The sequence below is a fragment of the Actinia tenebrosa genome, unplaced genomic scaffold, assembly GCF_029948245.1.
Source record: "Actinia tenebrosa isolate PJP-AT-01 unplaced genomic scaffold, QUT_ActTen_1.0 PGA_scaffold0__85_contigs__length_37466705, whole genome shotgun sequence".
Lineage (NCBI taxonomy): Eukaryota > Metazoa > Cnidaria > Anthozoa > Actiniaria > Actiniidae > Actinia > Actinia tenebrosa.
Window position 1 is genome coordinate 15158992 of NW_028292569.1, and position 16784 is coordinate 15175775.

Sequence of the window (16784 nt, forward strand, 5' to 3'; positions counted from 1 at the left end):
TCACAGCGGCAATTATGGGGTACCAAAACAATACATTGTCTATCCTCTGGGAATTGAACTCTATTTTTATGCAAATACTGTGCAGAAAGTTTCTATTGATTATGGCTGCCTTCTCACGTGAGTGAAAACGCTCTATAATAGAACTGCATGTGAATCGTTTCCAAACGAGTTTATAGATGGCCCACCGCCGTAGCGGGGTGCTTTGTATATAGTAGTTTCAATACTGTATTACATACGCATTTCCATAGCAATTAAAACTTGCACACCATGATCATGCACTTGAATCTGCGCTCTAATATTAATTTATGTCGGTCAAGCTTTTTATAGATAAACTGCTTTTCTTTTCATTTCCGCTATAAATATTTTTGTCGCGGCTCTCATTCATCTTCAGATTTCAGCTCCTTTGTTTTAGCTTACATTTCAGTTTCGTTATTAAGGTTTTCTTGTGGATACTACGTTCTTCAGGGATAAGCACGAAACTGCTATTGAAAAAAGGCAAAAATGGTGGTACGTTAAAGCCAAAAAATATTAATTATCTGTTTGAAAAGTAAACAAAAGTAAAATAAGTTGTGAGTGGGAAAAGCTTTGCTTGAAACAACCAGGAATATGATTGGTGGATTTATTGTTGTTTTACTATTTTCCTGCTAAATTTTGATTGCTAAATTTGAGAGAGGAAACCATTTGAGCACCATGCAGGTTTGTAACTCGTGTTTTTCTCCCATCACAATCCTCTAAATCTTTGCTTGCACGCGACAAAACGCCGGCTTTGTTCAAACTTTAGTTATTGCGAGTTTCGGTCCTTAAGCTTTAAAAAGATTTAAAAACCCGCTTTTTAAGTCAAGAGTTTCAATTTCAAAGCTTATGAAACTTCTTGGCCAAAAATGTTCACGAAAAAATGAAATTGTTTTTGACTCGCGCACCAGTGAAATTTTATCGCCAGCTAAGTTTTAGGAAAAGTCGTTTTTCTTCATGATGTTCATCCAAAAGTTTAATCGCGTAACAGCACCCTGTCTTGCGGTTCATATATATATTCTCGGTATTCTCTACGTGTGTCCTATTCTTTTTCATTGAAAAAATATGTTTGTCTTGTCCGGGTTGCTATAATGATACTGACGCGCTTCCCAGCTGTCATGGTAACATAGATCCAAGAGGTTATTCATCACCAACGAATTGCCACTAGCTAAAAATATTTATTATTTATAAAGACTTTTATGTCAACATTCTATTTCCGTCTAACAGAATCTAGTATAAATTGTGGTAGACATAATATGACAAAGTCTAAACCTGGCATCTATCCTACTTTTCTAAATTTAAAAACAAAATTCATTTTTTTATGTAAATACGAACTCATCTTCTCTGATGTTCAAAATGTTTACGTTACAACCTGTCGATTAGTTAATGTTGTCAAGAAAAGCTTCAATATATCTTTAGAACAGTTTTTCAGAGTTCAATATTCATAAGTATTATCACTATAGTGGATTCGATAATTTACTTTTGTATTTGTCGGCCAAACCCCATTGGTTCCTCGTAATTTTTATGCACATCTTGGAACAACTAGAATAAACATCACAGACGGTCACCATCACATTGATAATGAGTTCGTAGCCGCACATTTTCACCTTGGCTCTAACTACGCGTTTCAATTGGTTGAGTCGCGCTTAAGAAAGCCATTACAGTGCTACCGTACCGTTAGTCTCCTGAGCAGCCATTCTTAATGTCGGTCCGAAACGCTGCCCTCTAACGTGTTAGTAGAGAGGGAGTTTCGGACCAACACTACCTTGAGTGAACATCTTCTTTAAGTGTCAGTGCAAACACGCTAAATAAATCCAGATTAATTCTATGTTCTTTGATTATCCATTAAATCTTCTTTTTCGGCATTGAGTTGTCTGCCGTGTCTACTTAGCTGAGTATGACCATAAAATGAATTTGCGATTATTTTCCTTGTTCATTATGAACTTCCATCTGGAATTATGTATGAATCTCGGGCATAGTCGACCCTGGGAAGCTTAGCTCTGTCGTGACCCCTTTGCGACAAAAGTTCTCGCGATTTAAATGCCTCTTTACTATAATATCCCCAGTGCTATGTTGCTCCACTGATCTGTCATTCAGTGACGAGGTGTTTTGGTTGCTGTCGGTTGATGAGACTTTGGAACTGCTGGACAAAATCCATAGGAGAAGTATCGCCATGTATAGTTCAAAAACCCGTTGCGCGGTATTGAAGGCATACCATGGCCATGGAGCGACGTTATAAGCATTAGAAAACACTCCGTAAACTCCTGCCATGCCGTAGAGTTGTGATATACACAATAAAAACCCGCCAACTATAACCATATTGCAGACAACTAGCATGGATTGAAATACTGTCCCTTCGCTCTTCCTCCGTCGAAACTCGTTCATTCCAGTTTTCACACTCCGTTTCTTTTTGCACAATACTCGTGCCACAAAACCGTAGAATAATAGCAGCAGAAGAGTAAAAAGTAAGTATAGCAGTTGACAGAGGAATGTTAGGACTTTTAGCGATGGTATAAACGCTACGGTCATTTCAGCTATGCCAACGAACATGAAGTAAGACAGAGCCGTCATGGTGATGTTTTTCGTTGTGTACCAAGTCTTAAAACGTTGGCGCATACTCAAAGCATTCTTGAGCACTAGAAACAAAAGAGAATAAGGCGTAATAATACAAGGGTGGCCTACGCCCCATAGCAATTTCACCGCTATCGGAGGTAACATCTTTCTATAGTGATATCCATCAATGACAAGAAACAGCCCTCTCGAAAAGCCAAATACTGATAACAGACTGAAGTTTATAATATGGACGACTTTCTTGTGCCCAGAGGTGTGTCGCAGTCGTAGCATCGATACGATCCCATATAAAGCCGTTAGTATAAACACAGTACCAAGTCCATAAACAGTGGCGGATCCAGGGTTTTTCAAAACGGGGTCCAGATCGGGGAATAGATTGCTATGACGTCATATTGACGTCATATGATGTCAAAGTATTAATTGTTTCGTTGCTTTTACCTACTATATAAGCGCTGTTAGTTTGAATAAAAATTATAAAATTTGTCTTAATAATAATAATAATAATAATAATAATAATAATAATAACAACTTTATTAGACAGGGTAACACCGTTACCATAAATGATAATTTTCAGGTGGCCCTTACCTTATTCAATCGCCCAAAACAAAGGACAACCTCATCTTTCGGGGATGGAATTGCTCGAAAGCTTTTACCAGCTCTACCATTTTATTGTCATCAAAAGCTAGTTTGTTGCAAAGACTTTGATGAGCTTTCATCAGGGCCAAACCAGATAGCCTATTCCCTGACATCGTTGAACGCCTATCAGTCTTAATAAGTTTCAGCTGACTGAAACTTCTCTCGCTTTCACATGAAGTAATGGGTAGAGTTAAAGCCAGTTGAAGCAATATGTGTATATTTGGGAACTGCAAACTGCTACAGGATTGAAAGGCATCAGCCAATTTATTTGGAACCTTAGAAGGATTGCCGTTTGATTGCTGTTTCCACTTTCGAATCCACATCTTATACTCTGTTGGAAACATTTGCGAATAAGGCAGATCATCATTATAGAATTTAACCGTTTCAGCAAGTTTTACTGGAAGCTCAGCATCGTCTTCTTTATTGATGCATTCACTTGGAAGAAGGAAAAGTAGGCTAAGTGTAACATCATGAGCAGGGTTATGTACAAATCGTTCCTGCAGCTCGGCAATCACATGCGAGATAAACTCATTATACAATGTAACTCGGAAATAATCTTCTGAGCTAGATACGTTATGATTGTTTCTATTCATCTGCCGTCTCACAATTCTAGGCTTCTCCAGCTGGAACTCCTCTCCATAGAAATGTTGTCCAAGCCTTGTCGTCTCCTGGAAAATCTTCTTAAACTCTGCTTCAGACTTTTCTCTCATAGTTGTTAGTGTAGATACAAGAGAATGTACTTGCCGGTATGCATATGCAACATCAATTGCTTGCATCTGCAGCTTAACTGTTAGTTCTCTCAGTAAGAAAAGGACCTGCTGGAGAATCATGATGCATAAAAGGAATGTCGATGACTCAATTTGAAACAAAAATCCATTTGCCTTTGTCACAGTTTCGCTATCCCACATCCAGTTTGTACCGAGCTCTTCATGTTGGTTTGGGTACACCATGGCCTCTAATGCTGTATGGATGGCGGGAAGCATTTCTACGAAAACAATGTAAGCATCAATGCGTAGAACCCAACGCGTTCGGCAAGCATCCTTTAGCTTCTTTGCTTTTGTTCCTTGTGGATTCTTTAATTCAAGAACTCTGTCCAAAAGACGCTGCCTCTTTGCTGAGTAGCCAAAGAACCTAGCAATTTCACCAACATACGACTCTGCGTTCTTGAATTCTTGAACTTTGCAGGCAGAAACTACAGCAAGATTTAATCGATGAGCTGCGCAGTGAAAGTAAATTGCCAGAGGGGCCTTCTCTTGTATAATTGATTTGCATCCTGACTTTGCGCCTGACATATTGAAAGCACCATCATAGCATTGACCTCTGAGATTGGCCAAAGACAAACCATTGCTTGTCAACCATTGCAAAATAGATTTTGCCAATGTCTCACCAGTGATTCTTTCTACTTCAACGAAGTCCACAAATACTTCCTTAACGGCAGAATCAAAAACATAGCGGAGGCATAGTGACATCTGCTCTCTGTTTGAGACATCCGTTACTTCATCTGCTATTACGGTGTAGTACTTTGCTTCCTTTACTTCGTCCAGTATATCCTTCTGGATATTCTTGCCAATAACTTCAATTAGTTGATTTTGTATGGTTTTCGATGTATATTTCGCATTGCGTGGCGCATTTTCCAGGTGTTTAGCGAGCACTTGATCCGTCTCTGCCCGAAAACGAACAAGTTCAATAAAGTTACCTTCAGCTGAATGTTTATCCTCTTCTTGCTCCGTCCAGCATATTTTATCGTCGCGGTGTCCACGTAGTGCAAAGCCTTGTTTCCCACACAACATTACAATCTTTAATAATGATTGAATTACCCGTCTATTTTTTTCAATTGTTTTCTGGGCTTCGCTGTCTAAGATGTTGTTGATTGCTTGCGAAGGGTTTTTGTAACGAGAAAGAAATTCAGCCATTTTCGCCATAGAAGTTAAATGGTAATCTTGTGTTGCATGGCCGTTCATCTTTTCGCATATGTTATTCCATTGTTTATAAGGTTTATTCACAAAGCAACCAGCACCACGTGCTTTTACTTGCTCTGGAGCAAACATTGCGCAAGCACGACAGAATACACCGTCAATGTGAGAACTATAGTGAACCCAAGGGTGTTTTAACAGCCAAGACGGTTGAAACTGCCGTAAAGTGGATGACGTGTTACAAAGCCGTGTACGCGGGTAAGACGATACATTGGGATCAGGCTCTTTGGTAAGAATGTTGTATAAATCGTCTCTACTGATGCTTCGAATGTCAGTATGTGACTCAAAGAGCAAACCAATATCATACGATTTACAAGGCAACGAAATACTACTGACTTCCTCGTCCATGGAAATCTCCCCACTAGGATCTATAAACAGTATAGAATGTGAAAATACTTTCAAAATGGGGACATTTAATACTTTTAAACGACACTTGAATACAATAAATATTAAATCTGACAAATTGATAAAGCGTAGACTCTGGAAATTATACATTTTTTTCTTTATTGCGCTCATACCTAACTAAGTGCTAACTCTAAAATTTAAGAGTCAAAGTGCTCCAAATAATTACAGCAAAGTGTGTGGTTACATTATTTTTTAACTAATTTGTTAGGATTGCACAAGAGTTGCTCCAAGTCTTTCTTGCTCTTTACTCCCGAACGACGAACGACGTTTTTCCGAAAAGTTATCGTTATTCCGAAGAGATTTCCAATCGGAATAACGGTTCATTGTTCGGTAATTTCGCCATCCGTGATCGCGCCGCTCTAGAGTAAGCAGCGCGAGAGACTTGGAGCAAGTCACTGTCTAGGATTGCACTTACTGTCCTGATCTGATGATGGTGTCGTTACATTTTTCTTAAAACTTGCATTTGTTTCTTCATCTATAATTAAATGTTTGAATGTGAAAATTCAGCGAATCATGCTGGTGTGCATGATAAATTCAAAATCTTTGGGAGTATAATTCTATAATAGACCTATTTACTAGAGATAATTCATGTACCGTAAATGATCTATTAGACGCCCACTGTCTAATAAACGCCCCTCTCTAAAGTAACAAACGCCTCTTATCTATTAAACGCCCACGGCACCCTTCGTATACGAAAATTTAATAGGCGTCTAATAGATCATTTACGGTAATGATTATGCAGCACCCCAATTGCAATTGCATTCTTAATGTAAAACTTATTATAAAACAACAAAGTTAACACAACACTCTAAACGACATCCTTTGTGATTATAAAACAAAGTTTAAAAACTAGTACTAACGATGTTTTTTCATCTCTAGCTGTCATTAAGTAAACGATAACCGGATGTATATGTTTACTCGCTGTCACTTAAAATCTCTGTATCACAGTCACTTGACTCATTGTCTGACGGCTCCCACTCATCTGTGTCTTCGAAGCGTATAAACACGTCTCCACCTTCCACTAATTGATTTCGCGGATTTATTATCTCCTCTTTTCCTGGTAGGGAAATCGTCATGCCATCGTACAATACGGTTCCAATTTCATCCGGCCTTCCAAGAAATGGCCGAATAATTGGGTGAACCAAGCCTGGTATATGTGTTTCTCCAGTCATGAAATGCTCCACAATTTTAACAGTTATCAGATATCTTAGATTATAAATGTCAGTTTCAGGATTGTCCTTGTTAAGTGTGAGCTCCACGAGAAGAGATTCGAAGTGCTGTTTGCAAATATACCGATGGTTGATAAATAAGCTCAACATCTCAGCCATCACGAGTCCTTTTGGCGGCAAGCTTTACTCAGGACAATATTCTTGTTGATGAATAAGATGAAAATACAAATAATATTGTCAATCTTTGTTTACCTTCGCTTTTTTTCTTGAAAAATGATGTGATTGCTTGAAGTTTTTCGTTGGATTTTCGCTTGCTCATCTGATTACATTGATTAATTTGATTTTCGGGAATTCCAATATGGTGGTTCAGTTCTGACAAGACTGTAAGTAGACTACGCATGCGCGCTGTATTTCAACACAGGTAGTCCAAACAGTTGGTCGGGGATCGGGCCGGAAAGGCGATGGCTCGAACTGTTTGGAGTACTCGAGCTACCAGTGCGATGCCAAAAACAAGCTATAACTACAGGATACAACCCAAAACTTCTGTAATCTTTTTAATAAAAATTTACAAAATATTTTTTCCTTGATATCCAAAAATTCAAACCAAAAAAAAAAAAAAAAAAAAAAAAAAAAACTTGAAAAAAAAAACGGGTGCAGCGGACCCCGTCGCACTACCCCTGGATCCGCCACTGATAAAGATGAACTTCCCAAGCTGCTCCCCACTCGACGACGGCTGTAGACCATTCCGGGACTGGTTCCACTTGAACAGCATGTTCTGAACTAGGCTCGGGTAACTTTACTTCTGGCTCCGCAGATACGTTAATGCTGGAGGATGGAGTGGCTTGGTCCGTGTACCTTCCGGCCATTTGATTTTTAAAAATAAGAAAATTGAATTTCGTTCACCAATTTTTTTGATTTTGTTGTTTTGAGAGTAAGAAATTACCAAAAATAGCATTTTTTGAATTTTTGATAATAAGAAACTAGCTTTTTTTGATTGAAATCTAAAAACTGAAATCAATTTTCAATTTTCAAAAAAAACAAAAATTGAATCGTACAAAATTTACTCTAACGGGGGAGGGGTAAGACAAGTCGTGACTCTGTCCCAGGACCTTATCTGACAATGCATAATGTGCATTCTGATTAAAAATGGCCGCACTGTTGTCAAACAGAGGTGTCATTCGTAAGTTTTACTATTTGGCATTAATCCTGGAAAGTTTTTCGTGGATTTTAAACACAGCTGGAACCGAAATAGATGGCACAATGTAATTCAACGCTGGAACCTGAATATTCTGCCAAACGTTATAATCGTCTCGATGGTTCGGTGAAAGGAAAGGCTTGGTTTTTAACAGATTTTCGTATTATATGTCATTGGCCGGCGAGATACAGCATTGGAGATGCTTCAAGCAAGAATCAAAGCATTTTTTAAAGAGTATAATCGTTGGATTTGGCTTTTTTTTTGTGTGTGTGGGTTTATTTGAAGTAAGCTTACGCAAGACAAGACAAGACAAGTTATAACAACAACAATTTCCTTTTTATTGCTAATAATTTTGGATTAACTGTGTGGGAAATATAAGCTTACAAGGCAAGAACGCAACAGGTATATATCAAAATGCTTAAAAAGTTCATTAGCATTTACTACGGTAGTACTACAACTTTATGCAGTACATCCTAATCAATCTACCAAGACTCAAAGGGATTCATGAAAACGAAATCCTGCTTCATGGATAAGGGTATTATAATGTTGATGTACTATGTGATTTGAAAATTGTATCACACTTTGTTCAATTTTAAATGATTTGGTATATTTACGAATTATAGTATCACCAGATGTACTGGATCTATAGCTTGATATGTTCAAAATATAAACACCATTATTATCATGGAAGCAACTGAATTCTGAAATCAGATGCAGTAAAATATGCAGTTTTTTTCAGCATTATATTTTTTGAGTGATTATGTGGTGTATACAACATTAAGGAGTTTATCATGCCTTGAGACCTTTGAAGTAAGCGACCTTTGAAGTAAGGATTCAGAAGGAATCAGTGGCTATGATTCAGTATTGAAGAGTAGTGAAGTGTTAAGTTTCTGAAGACCTTCACTGCATCCCTAAACATTGATACATCACTGTTCACAAGTCTCTGGAAAATGATATCGATGTTTGGAAATAGGTGTTCGAAATCCCTTTGACGTGCTATCTGCATTTCAGAGGGCAAGGGGTCAGCTCCAAACTCTGACCAGTAAGTCAGTTGTCCCCCATCCTCTTCATAAACTTTGACTGCTTGCTCAGCAGTTGGAAGGAGGTGTTGTGGCACAACTTTTGTTTTATCCTTTTTTGCTTGCAACTCCTTCGGTATACCTTTTCCTGTTGAGATATTAGAAAAGTTAAAATAGAAATAATACACAGAGGGAAATATAAACCAAGAAAGCAAACAATAATAAACACTCTAAAAGAAAAATCATGTGACATGAAGTTCAGTGCTATTGATTGTTTTCAGTTCATTTACTAAACTTGTTTGGATCATTCATTCGGTTGACCTATATGGCATCACAGCTTGTTTAAAATAATGGTGAAGAATAATAAAGTGAATTTATGCTAAATTAAGTGGGTTTTTTTAAATGTTTCATAATTTGACCAGTGCTTATCCTACAAATTATATTTCAGTTATGTATGGTATTTAGTGAACTACATATTTTGCTTTTTTAGGTTCTAAAAGAATACAATCTTCGGTAGTTTTCTTTTGTGTTGTTGCTGTTCTGACTCCTTTTACTGAACCATGCATATGGTACATTCATAGCATTAAAACCAGGCAATGATTTTAAATTTACAGCTAAACAATAATGTACACAAACACTGTAATCCATTTTATTATCCAACCTGGAATTCTGTGTGAGTTCCAGGAGTCAATAACCTGACAACAGCCAGCAAAACAAACCCGCATTGAAACCCAGGATACACAGAACTTAGTTGAATCATCTTCCATGTCCAAAGATTCATCATCCACCATTGAGTTCAATGCTCTCTTAACAGGATAGTTCACTCTGAGATTGATTTCGACCCAAAGTCTTTCAATTCTGTGGTTCTAAAATAGATGAGCAAACAGTTAAAATCAAATAATAATTATTAGGTTAACTAAGAAAGCTAGTGATATTATTCCTATGCTCATGAGCAGACATAGCTTGAAGCAAAACATCTTTACATTGTAATGCGCATGAACCAGGCCATTATTTTTTTACACATTTTTTTCCAGATCTCTCCATGAATCAAAAAACAACAATGGAAAATGAAAAATAAATAGTGATACAATATTGAGAAATCATACAGAGTAAGATATCAAGTCCAAAATCACTTACCTCTTTAGAGGTTGTCTGTATATATGGGAGGCGAGTAGGGTTTGTCCTTTGCTCTTTCAACAGTTCTTGTACAAAGAGCATCAATGAAAATTCTCTGCCTTTATCCACTCTAATTTGATCCCACAGGCCATAAGTAAGCACTGATTGTCTAGAACAAATATAACATTCATGAAGGAAAACCAAAAAAGATCATAACCATGAATGAGTTGTATAAACTGTAACTAGGATTGTATCAATTCAAAACTTGATAGTTACTCTCAGAACATTTTTAGGGGGACATGACACTAAACACACACATTTCACATTTTATATAAACATTAGTGACAATGTTTAGGGAGAAATGCAAATTTGACACTCAAAATGTACTGTATATGTTCCTAAAATAGCCATTTAATCCATTAAATAGCAGCTTCATAATCATAGCTTTACATAGAGTTTTACCATCATAGCTTCATTATTAGATTTACAATCACTATAAAGTAAACGTACTCACCTGTATATGTGATCATATATCAGAAGGTTATTTTTGACAGGCATTAATGCATGGCTTACAACCATCCCACTGTAGCCATCAATTGCACATACATGGACTACCCCATACATACCAAGTTTTTCATTTTGGTCTACATGGAGTTTGTGTCCAAAATATTCTGCATGATATGGCAAAGGATTTGTTTGCTGCTCTGCTCTGTTTTTTCTTTGGTTGTGGTACCTAGGAGCCACTTTAATCAGGGACTTGCCAACTCTTCGTTCAGCAACACAGATTGATTTTGAATGCAAATATCCTGTTACCATTTTCCTACCCCAAGTGGGACCAACCTGGATAAATTAAATTTATAAAAAAATATCATTATAAAAATAATTCATACATAGCAGCCCAATAGGGGGGGGTTGGGGGGGGGGGGGGGGGGGCAACTTCCCTTTTGCCCAGTTTGCCAATCTCAGTTCCAATCTCAATTCCCCTCTCCCTTACTCTTGGCCCACCAAGAAAGGGGTATGAACATGACACTTTCTCTTTGATTTTGTTAATTAAAGATGCATGTTTTTACCCTTTTGGTCCAAAATATCCCCACGATGCAGGAAATAGCATAAGCATATTTGAAAAAAAAAATTTTTTTTGTCGTGGAAGCATGCCCCGAACTCCACTTCTGGTTTCGCGTATCGTATGTCGTTTGTTGTAGTCAGCTGTGAGATTCGTCTAACACCGAATTTTTCTGGGCCCCCATTTTTGAGCGTCCTGGATCCGCCCCTCTTCCCCTTCCTTGGCTCTCTAATGATGAGTAGCCACGTATTACCTTTGAAACAACTTCGCGAACCACGACATCTAGATCTTCATCATTAACGCCAGATTTCCTTGTTATGTCATTTTCCTTGCAAAATCGTCTTACAGATCGTTCGCTGAAGCCTTTTCCACCAGGGTATCGCTTCTTGAGAAGCTCACTTATCTCCAAATGGGTTTTGCTTTGCTCACATACCAGACTTTTAACGTATTCTTTTGACACACGCTCCATCTGTTGCTATTCGTATATTAATATTGACAGTAATAAATGCCAGTTAAACAGCCGGAACGAAATAATTCGCGCCAATTTTGAAACTGATGGGTAAAAACCGCAGGCCAACGACAACGCAAATTCAGATTTGAGGTGTGCACGTGCGAGGGAAGGTTCATTTGACCAGAGTTAATATAGGGGATTTGACAGAGTGACTTTTGCGTTAGTTAGAATGGCAAGCTCGAGTCAGAAGAACTTTGATTTCAAAAGAGATGGGAAAGACCTTCGATTGTCCATATCGTCAGCTGACGTTACGGTACTCAGATTAAGTACTGCTTTTGAGGTGAGTATTGGAATCTCAGTTTTAAAAAATCACATTCTTGCAAATGCCACTGACCTAGTACAAAGGGTACCGTACAAAGTTACGCTTTTCTTTGAAACAATTGATGCAAAGAAAGTACGAGGGAATTTTTGATTCGACACAAGTCGCAAATCTTATTTATTTTTTTACTGTAAAGCGAGCCCCCCGATTATTTCAACATATTCACGTATCCACGAGTTAAAAATTACGCGCTCACCTAATTTAGTAGCGGCGGACTAGTCGCCCCAAGTTTTTTCCTGTCAGAAGTTAAAATGACAAAACTGAAAAACGTTTATTGCAAGAAAAAGTTTATCATAATTCTGAAGCCTTCTTTTCGCGGGCTGCTCATATTTAGTTCTTATATTTTGTTAGGGAATATTAGGCGGTAATTTGACTCGACGAGTTCAACGACGTTCCGACGGACCTTTGGCCGTCTTCTTCAGTTGTCCTTTGTGAATAATATCGTCGAAACCTTCGTTGAACACATCGAGTCAAAACGCCGCCTGAATATTCCCTAACTTAATACAAGAACTAAATAAAGAAAAAGTTTAATTTAAAAGAATTTTGGAAAGCAACCTTAGCGTTTAAGAAAATACTTTAATTTCAGTGCATTGATCGAAAGGAAAGATGCTCCAGCTAATAGAAAGCCCCATGCATTCACACGGTGAAATTGATTACTCGTACTAAAATGTGCACTGTGTCTATTCCGCACAGCAACCTCTTTGGCGTCAGAAAAACACATGAGACTCGTTGGACCCGAACATAGTCTCAGTATATTTTGCTTATCATGAATTCCCAATAAAGTAAAACTTTTACCCTTTTTACAGGTGAAAGAGGAAACTTTGTACTTGAAGGAGGAATGGGATGACAGGACTGTCTGGCCATGTGAGAACGGCAGATTCAATTTTAGCAACTTCAGGGACGGCGCCGCCTTCTTTATTATGGGTTCAAACAAAGAATCAGAAAATATACAGGGAAAATGTCTTTCGTATGCCTATGCCAACCCAATCTCATCCACATCTGGGCTATCCAGCAAAGTAACAAGACCATTTACCAAGAAGTCGTCGGCTGTAGGTGTCCCTATAAAGATTGTACTGGCAGAATCGAAGCGTACACCCAAAGGGGTGCAGTTCGAAGAAAAGACACAAACTTATATCAAAGTGACAGAGGAAACAGCGAATGTTTCTTTCATCAAAGAAAAGATGAAAGAAAAGGTCGGAGAAGAAGTTAATCTTATGTCTGCGAATGGACTAACTGTTGACGAGGAGGAAGGAACAAGCGGTAAGTCAATTAATTTTTTTAGGACGTTTTTGAGCATTCGTTTTTCGCGCTTCTTTTTTTATCTATATAATTCCCCTATGGGGAGGGAAGGAGAGGGACAAAAAGCTCCGAACCTGCCGGTATGTAGGCTAAGATTTTGCATATTTACATTTTAAAAAAAAATTTTTATTTTTTATTCTTTGATTTTTATTCTGAAACTTCCAAAAGCCTGCCTAGACAATATGTATTAAAAGAAAAAAAAAAGAATAATGAGAAAAGTAGCCTATTATGATTAATTAAACTCTAGAAATTAATCAAATATTTACTAATTAACACGGTTAATTAAGATTTCTCAGTTTAAATCTTATTTCCTAAAAGCCTTTCAATGCATATGATTCGGATTTTTACTTTTTTATACATGATTATAATGTTAACTTATCAACTTGTTCCAATGCTTAGGCTTTAAATATAATTTCTCGATTTTTTCAGTACAACATCTAATTAGTTTTTACAGGGCCTTCTTCAAAACCAATTTAGTGAAGAAGCATCCTGTTAAAATATCATTGTAAATTAAATTAACTAAATATACAACATTATTAAACCTGCGAAACAAACACTAACTTTTAGTACTAAATAGTGATATCTAAACAAAAGAAAACAAAGGATTCTGTATGAATTAGTACTAATTATTACTGTTTATTTACAGGTTTAGTGCATGCACTCTAGATCTATTTCAATTTGATAAAACATCACTTAAGCTTATCCCATCCACCACACTAGATGACATTACATGATATTTTTTCTGTTCCATTACTTTGTCATTAGGTCTCAAGTTCTGGAAATGTCCTAGCAGAAAAATATTTGCTGTTCCCATTTATTCTGGGGAGCGAAAGCGTCGCAAAAATAACTCTGATGCTGATTCAGAATCTGAAGAAGAGGTACCAAAGAAGAAATCAACCCAACTTTCAAGAATGAGTATAAGCATTAAGGGTTTAAAGGAGGATTTGATGGCTATAAGATATGACCTGTCAAACTGTATTGAAATGGTCAAAGATCTCACAACTGTCAACAAAACAATGCCTTTACCAGTTTCAGTTGTCAAGCTAGTAAAAGATGGCTTTAAATGCAAAATTTGCTTAAGTGTGCCTATGGCCCCACCTATTGTTGCAGCAAGATGCTGCAACACTATTCTAGGTTGTACCCCATGTTTAAATGACTGGTTTAGTGGAGGAGAGGCCCTTGATAAAACCTGTCCCAACTGCAGGGAGCCTCGAGGTTATGCACAAACTTATCAGCTAAAAGGGCTTGATGAATTCCTATTGGGGTTCAAAAAAGTACTAAGTGATGATTAAACATGTCCAAATTGCAAAGAGCCAATGGTTTTAAATGGATTTCTATGTATAATTGTTTAGTTTACATTGCCACACAGTTAATAAAATCTTGGTTGGGCTTGATAAAAGTCCAGACACATCAGCTCTAAGGACTTGACAGACTAGATGGGAAAAAAATGCTGATGAACTGCATTTTCATATATATTTGTTGAGTTCTTAGCTTGTATATCAGTTAATCATAACTTGGTTGTACAATCAGCCAATTTTCAAATCACATAGTACATCAACATTATAATACCCTTATCCATGAAGCAGGATTTCGTTTTCATGAATTCCTTTGAGTCTTGGTAGATTGATTAGGATGTACTGCATAAAGTTGTAGTACTACCGTAGTAAATGCTAATGAACTTTTTAAGCATTTTGATATATACCTGTTGCGTTCTTGCCTTGTAAGCTTATATTTCCCACACAGTTAATCCAAAATTATTAGCAATAAAAAGGAAATTGTTGTTGTTATAACTTGTCTTGTCTTGTCTTGCGTAAGCTTACTTCAAATAAACCCACACACACAAAAAAAAAGCCAAATCCAACGATTATACTCTTTAAAAAATGCTTTGATTCTTGCTTGAAGCATCTCCAATGCTGTATCTCGCCGGCCAATGACATATAATACGAAAATCTGTTAAAAACCAAGCCTTTCCTTTCACCGAACCATCGAGACGATTATAACGTTTGGCAGAATATTCAGGTTCCAGCGTTGAATTACATTGTGCCATCTATTTCGGTTCCAGCTGTGTTTAAAATCCACGAAAAACTTTCCAGGATTAATGCCAAATAGTAAAACTTACGAATGACACCTCTGTTTGACAACAGTGCGGCCATTTTTAATCAGAATGCACATTATGCATTGTCAGATAAGGTCCTGGGACAGAGTCACGACTTGTCTTACCCCTCCCCCGTTAGAGTAAATTTTGTACGATTCAATTTTTGTTTTTTTTGAAAATTGAAAATTGATTTCAGTTTTTAGATTTCAATCAAAAAAAGCTAGTTTCTTATTATCAAAAATTCAAAAAATGCTATTTTTGGTAATTTCTTACTCTCAAAACAACAAAATCAAAAAAATTGGTGAACGAAATTCAATTTTCTTATTTTTAAAAATCAAATGGCCGGAAGGTACACGGACCTGGCTTGCTCAGGTTCTGGTTCTGTCATCTTAAATTATGGAGAGAGAAAAAATAATATTCGTAGACCAGAAGTTAGGAATAGCACCAGGCGGAGTTCTCTAATGTTCAAATAAATGAACACGATGTCAGAGTGATGAGCCAATGAAATGCAGCGTACTGGAATGGACCAACGGCGATGGATATTTACACAGCTGACCGGCTGTTCATCCTTAAGCCACTCGACTAATGTATTAAATATACGATTCTAGTCTTCAATAATAATAAACTTAATCCAATGACGATAAGAAAGGAAGCTTTCGAAGTTTCAGAATATTTTTCGCGAATATAACGCAGTAATTATTCCTAATTAGCCGGTGTATTTTGAAGACGTATCATTAGTGAATCGACACCATATCAGCTGCCTCGTTTTACAAAACAATTGAATATGCAGATCAATTTCGTCGATGTTAAAACGTTGAAATTAGTTTTTGCTGTTTAGTATTTGAATAAAAGAAAAAAAGATCCAAGACCGTTCACTTAATTTGTTGGTTGAAACATTCTCTTTGAAGTGTTTTTATTCCTCGCCACTAAACAGAACTCTGACCTTTCGAAAACAGCTATTTCATCCGTTCCTAAACAACCTGGAACACTCTGCCTGCTGAATAAGGAAAAGAACAATAACTTTGTCTAAATTCAAAACCTGTCTGCACTTCTCTCACTCTACGACCCTGAAGACCCGCAAACGTTGAAATCTGTCTGCGTCAAATGTCATCTTCCAAGAAAGGAACTTTAAATGTTGTTTTTAATTTAAGTGTACTTCGCCGAACTAAATGTCATAAATGTTAAATTTTGTGTATATGTAATTCAAAATAATTAGATTAGCTTGTAGAATCTATTGTAATTATTGGGAAAAACCTGTAATAGATTCCTAGCCCCTAATCACTGACCTCCCTGACAATATAGGTAATAGTAGGTTATGTAAAATAAAATAAAATAAAATAAAATAAAATAAAATAAAATAAAATAAAATAAAATAAAATAAAATAAAATAAAATAAAATAA

At 36.9% G+C, this 16784-nt stretch overlaps 2 protein-coding genes across 2 annotated transcripts; both read right to left on the reverse strand.

Moving 5' to 3' along the window:
• Positions 1–1183: 1183 nt before the first annotated feature.
• LOC116302266 (uncharacterized) lies at positions 1184–7632 on the reverse strand. The gene is made up of 2 exons (XM_089034719.1): positions 7456–7632; positions 1184–2907 (listed from the first exon to the last, which is right to left on the reverse strand). The coding sequence occupies exons 1-2, from the start codon at positions 7630–7632 to the stop codon at positions 1969–1971; spliced, it is 1116 nt and encodes a 371-aa protein (XP_088890845.1). The 3' UTR covers positions 1184–1968.
• A 643-nt stretch (positions 7633–8275) lies between these two features.
• On the reverse strand, positions 8276–15758 carry LOC148913567 (uncharacterized). The gene is made up of 5 exons (XM_089032700.1): positions 11413–15758; positions 10611–10936; positions 10118–10265; positions 9642–9846; positions 8276–9128 (listed from the first exon to the last, which is right to left on the reverse strand). Exons 1-5 carry the CDS (start codon positions 11626–11628, stop codon positions 8806–8808), a joined length of 1218 nt encoding a protein of 405 aa, XP_088888826.1. The 5' UTR covers positions 11629–15758; the 3' UTR covers positions 8276–8805.
• Positions 15759–16784: the final 1026 nt, after the last annotated feature.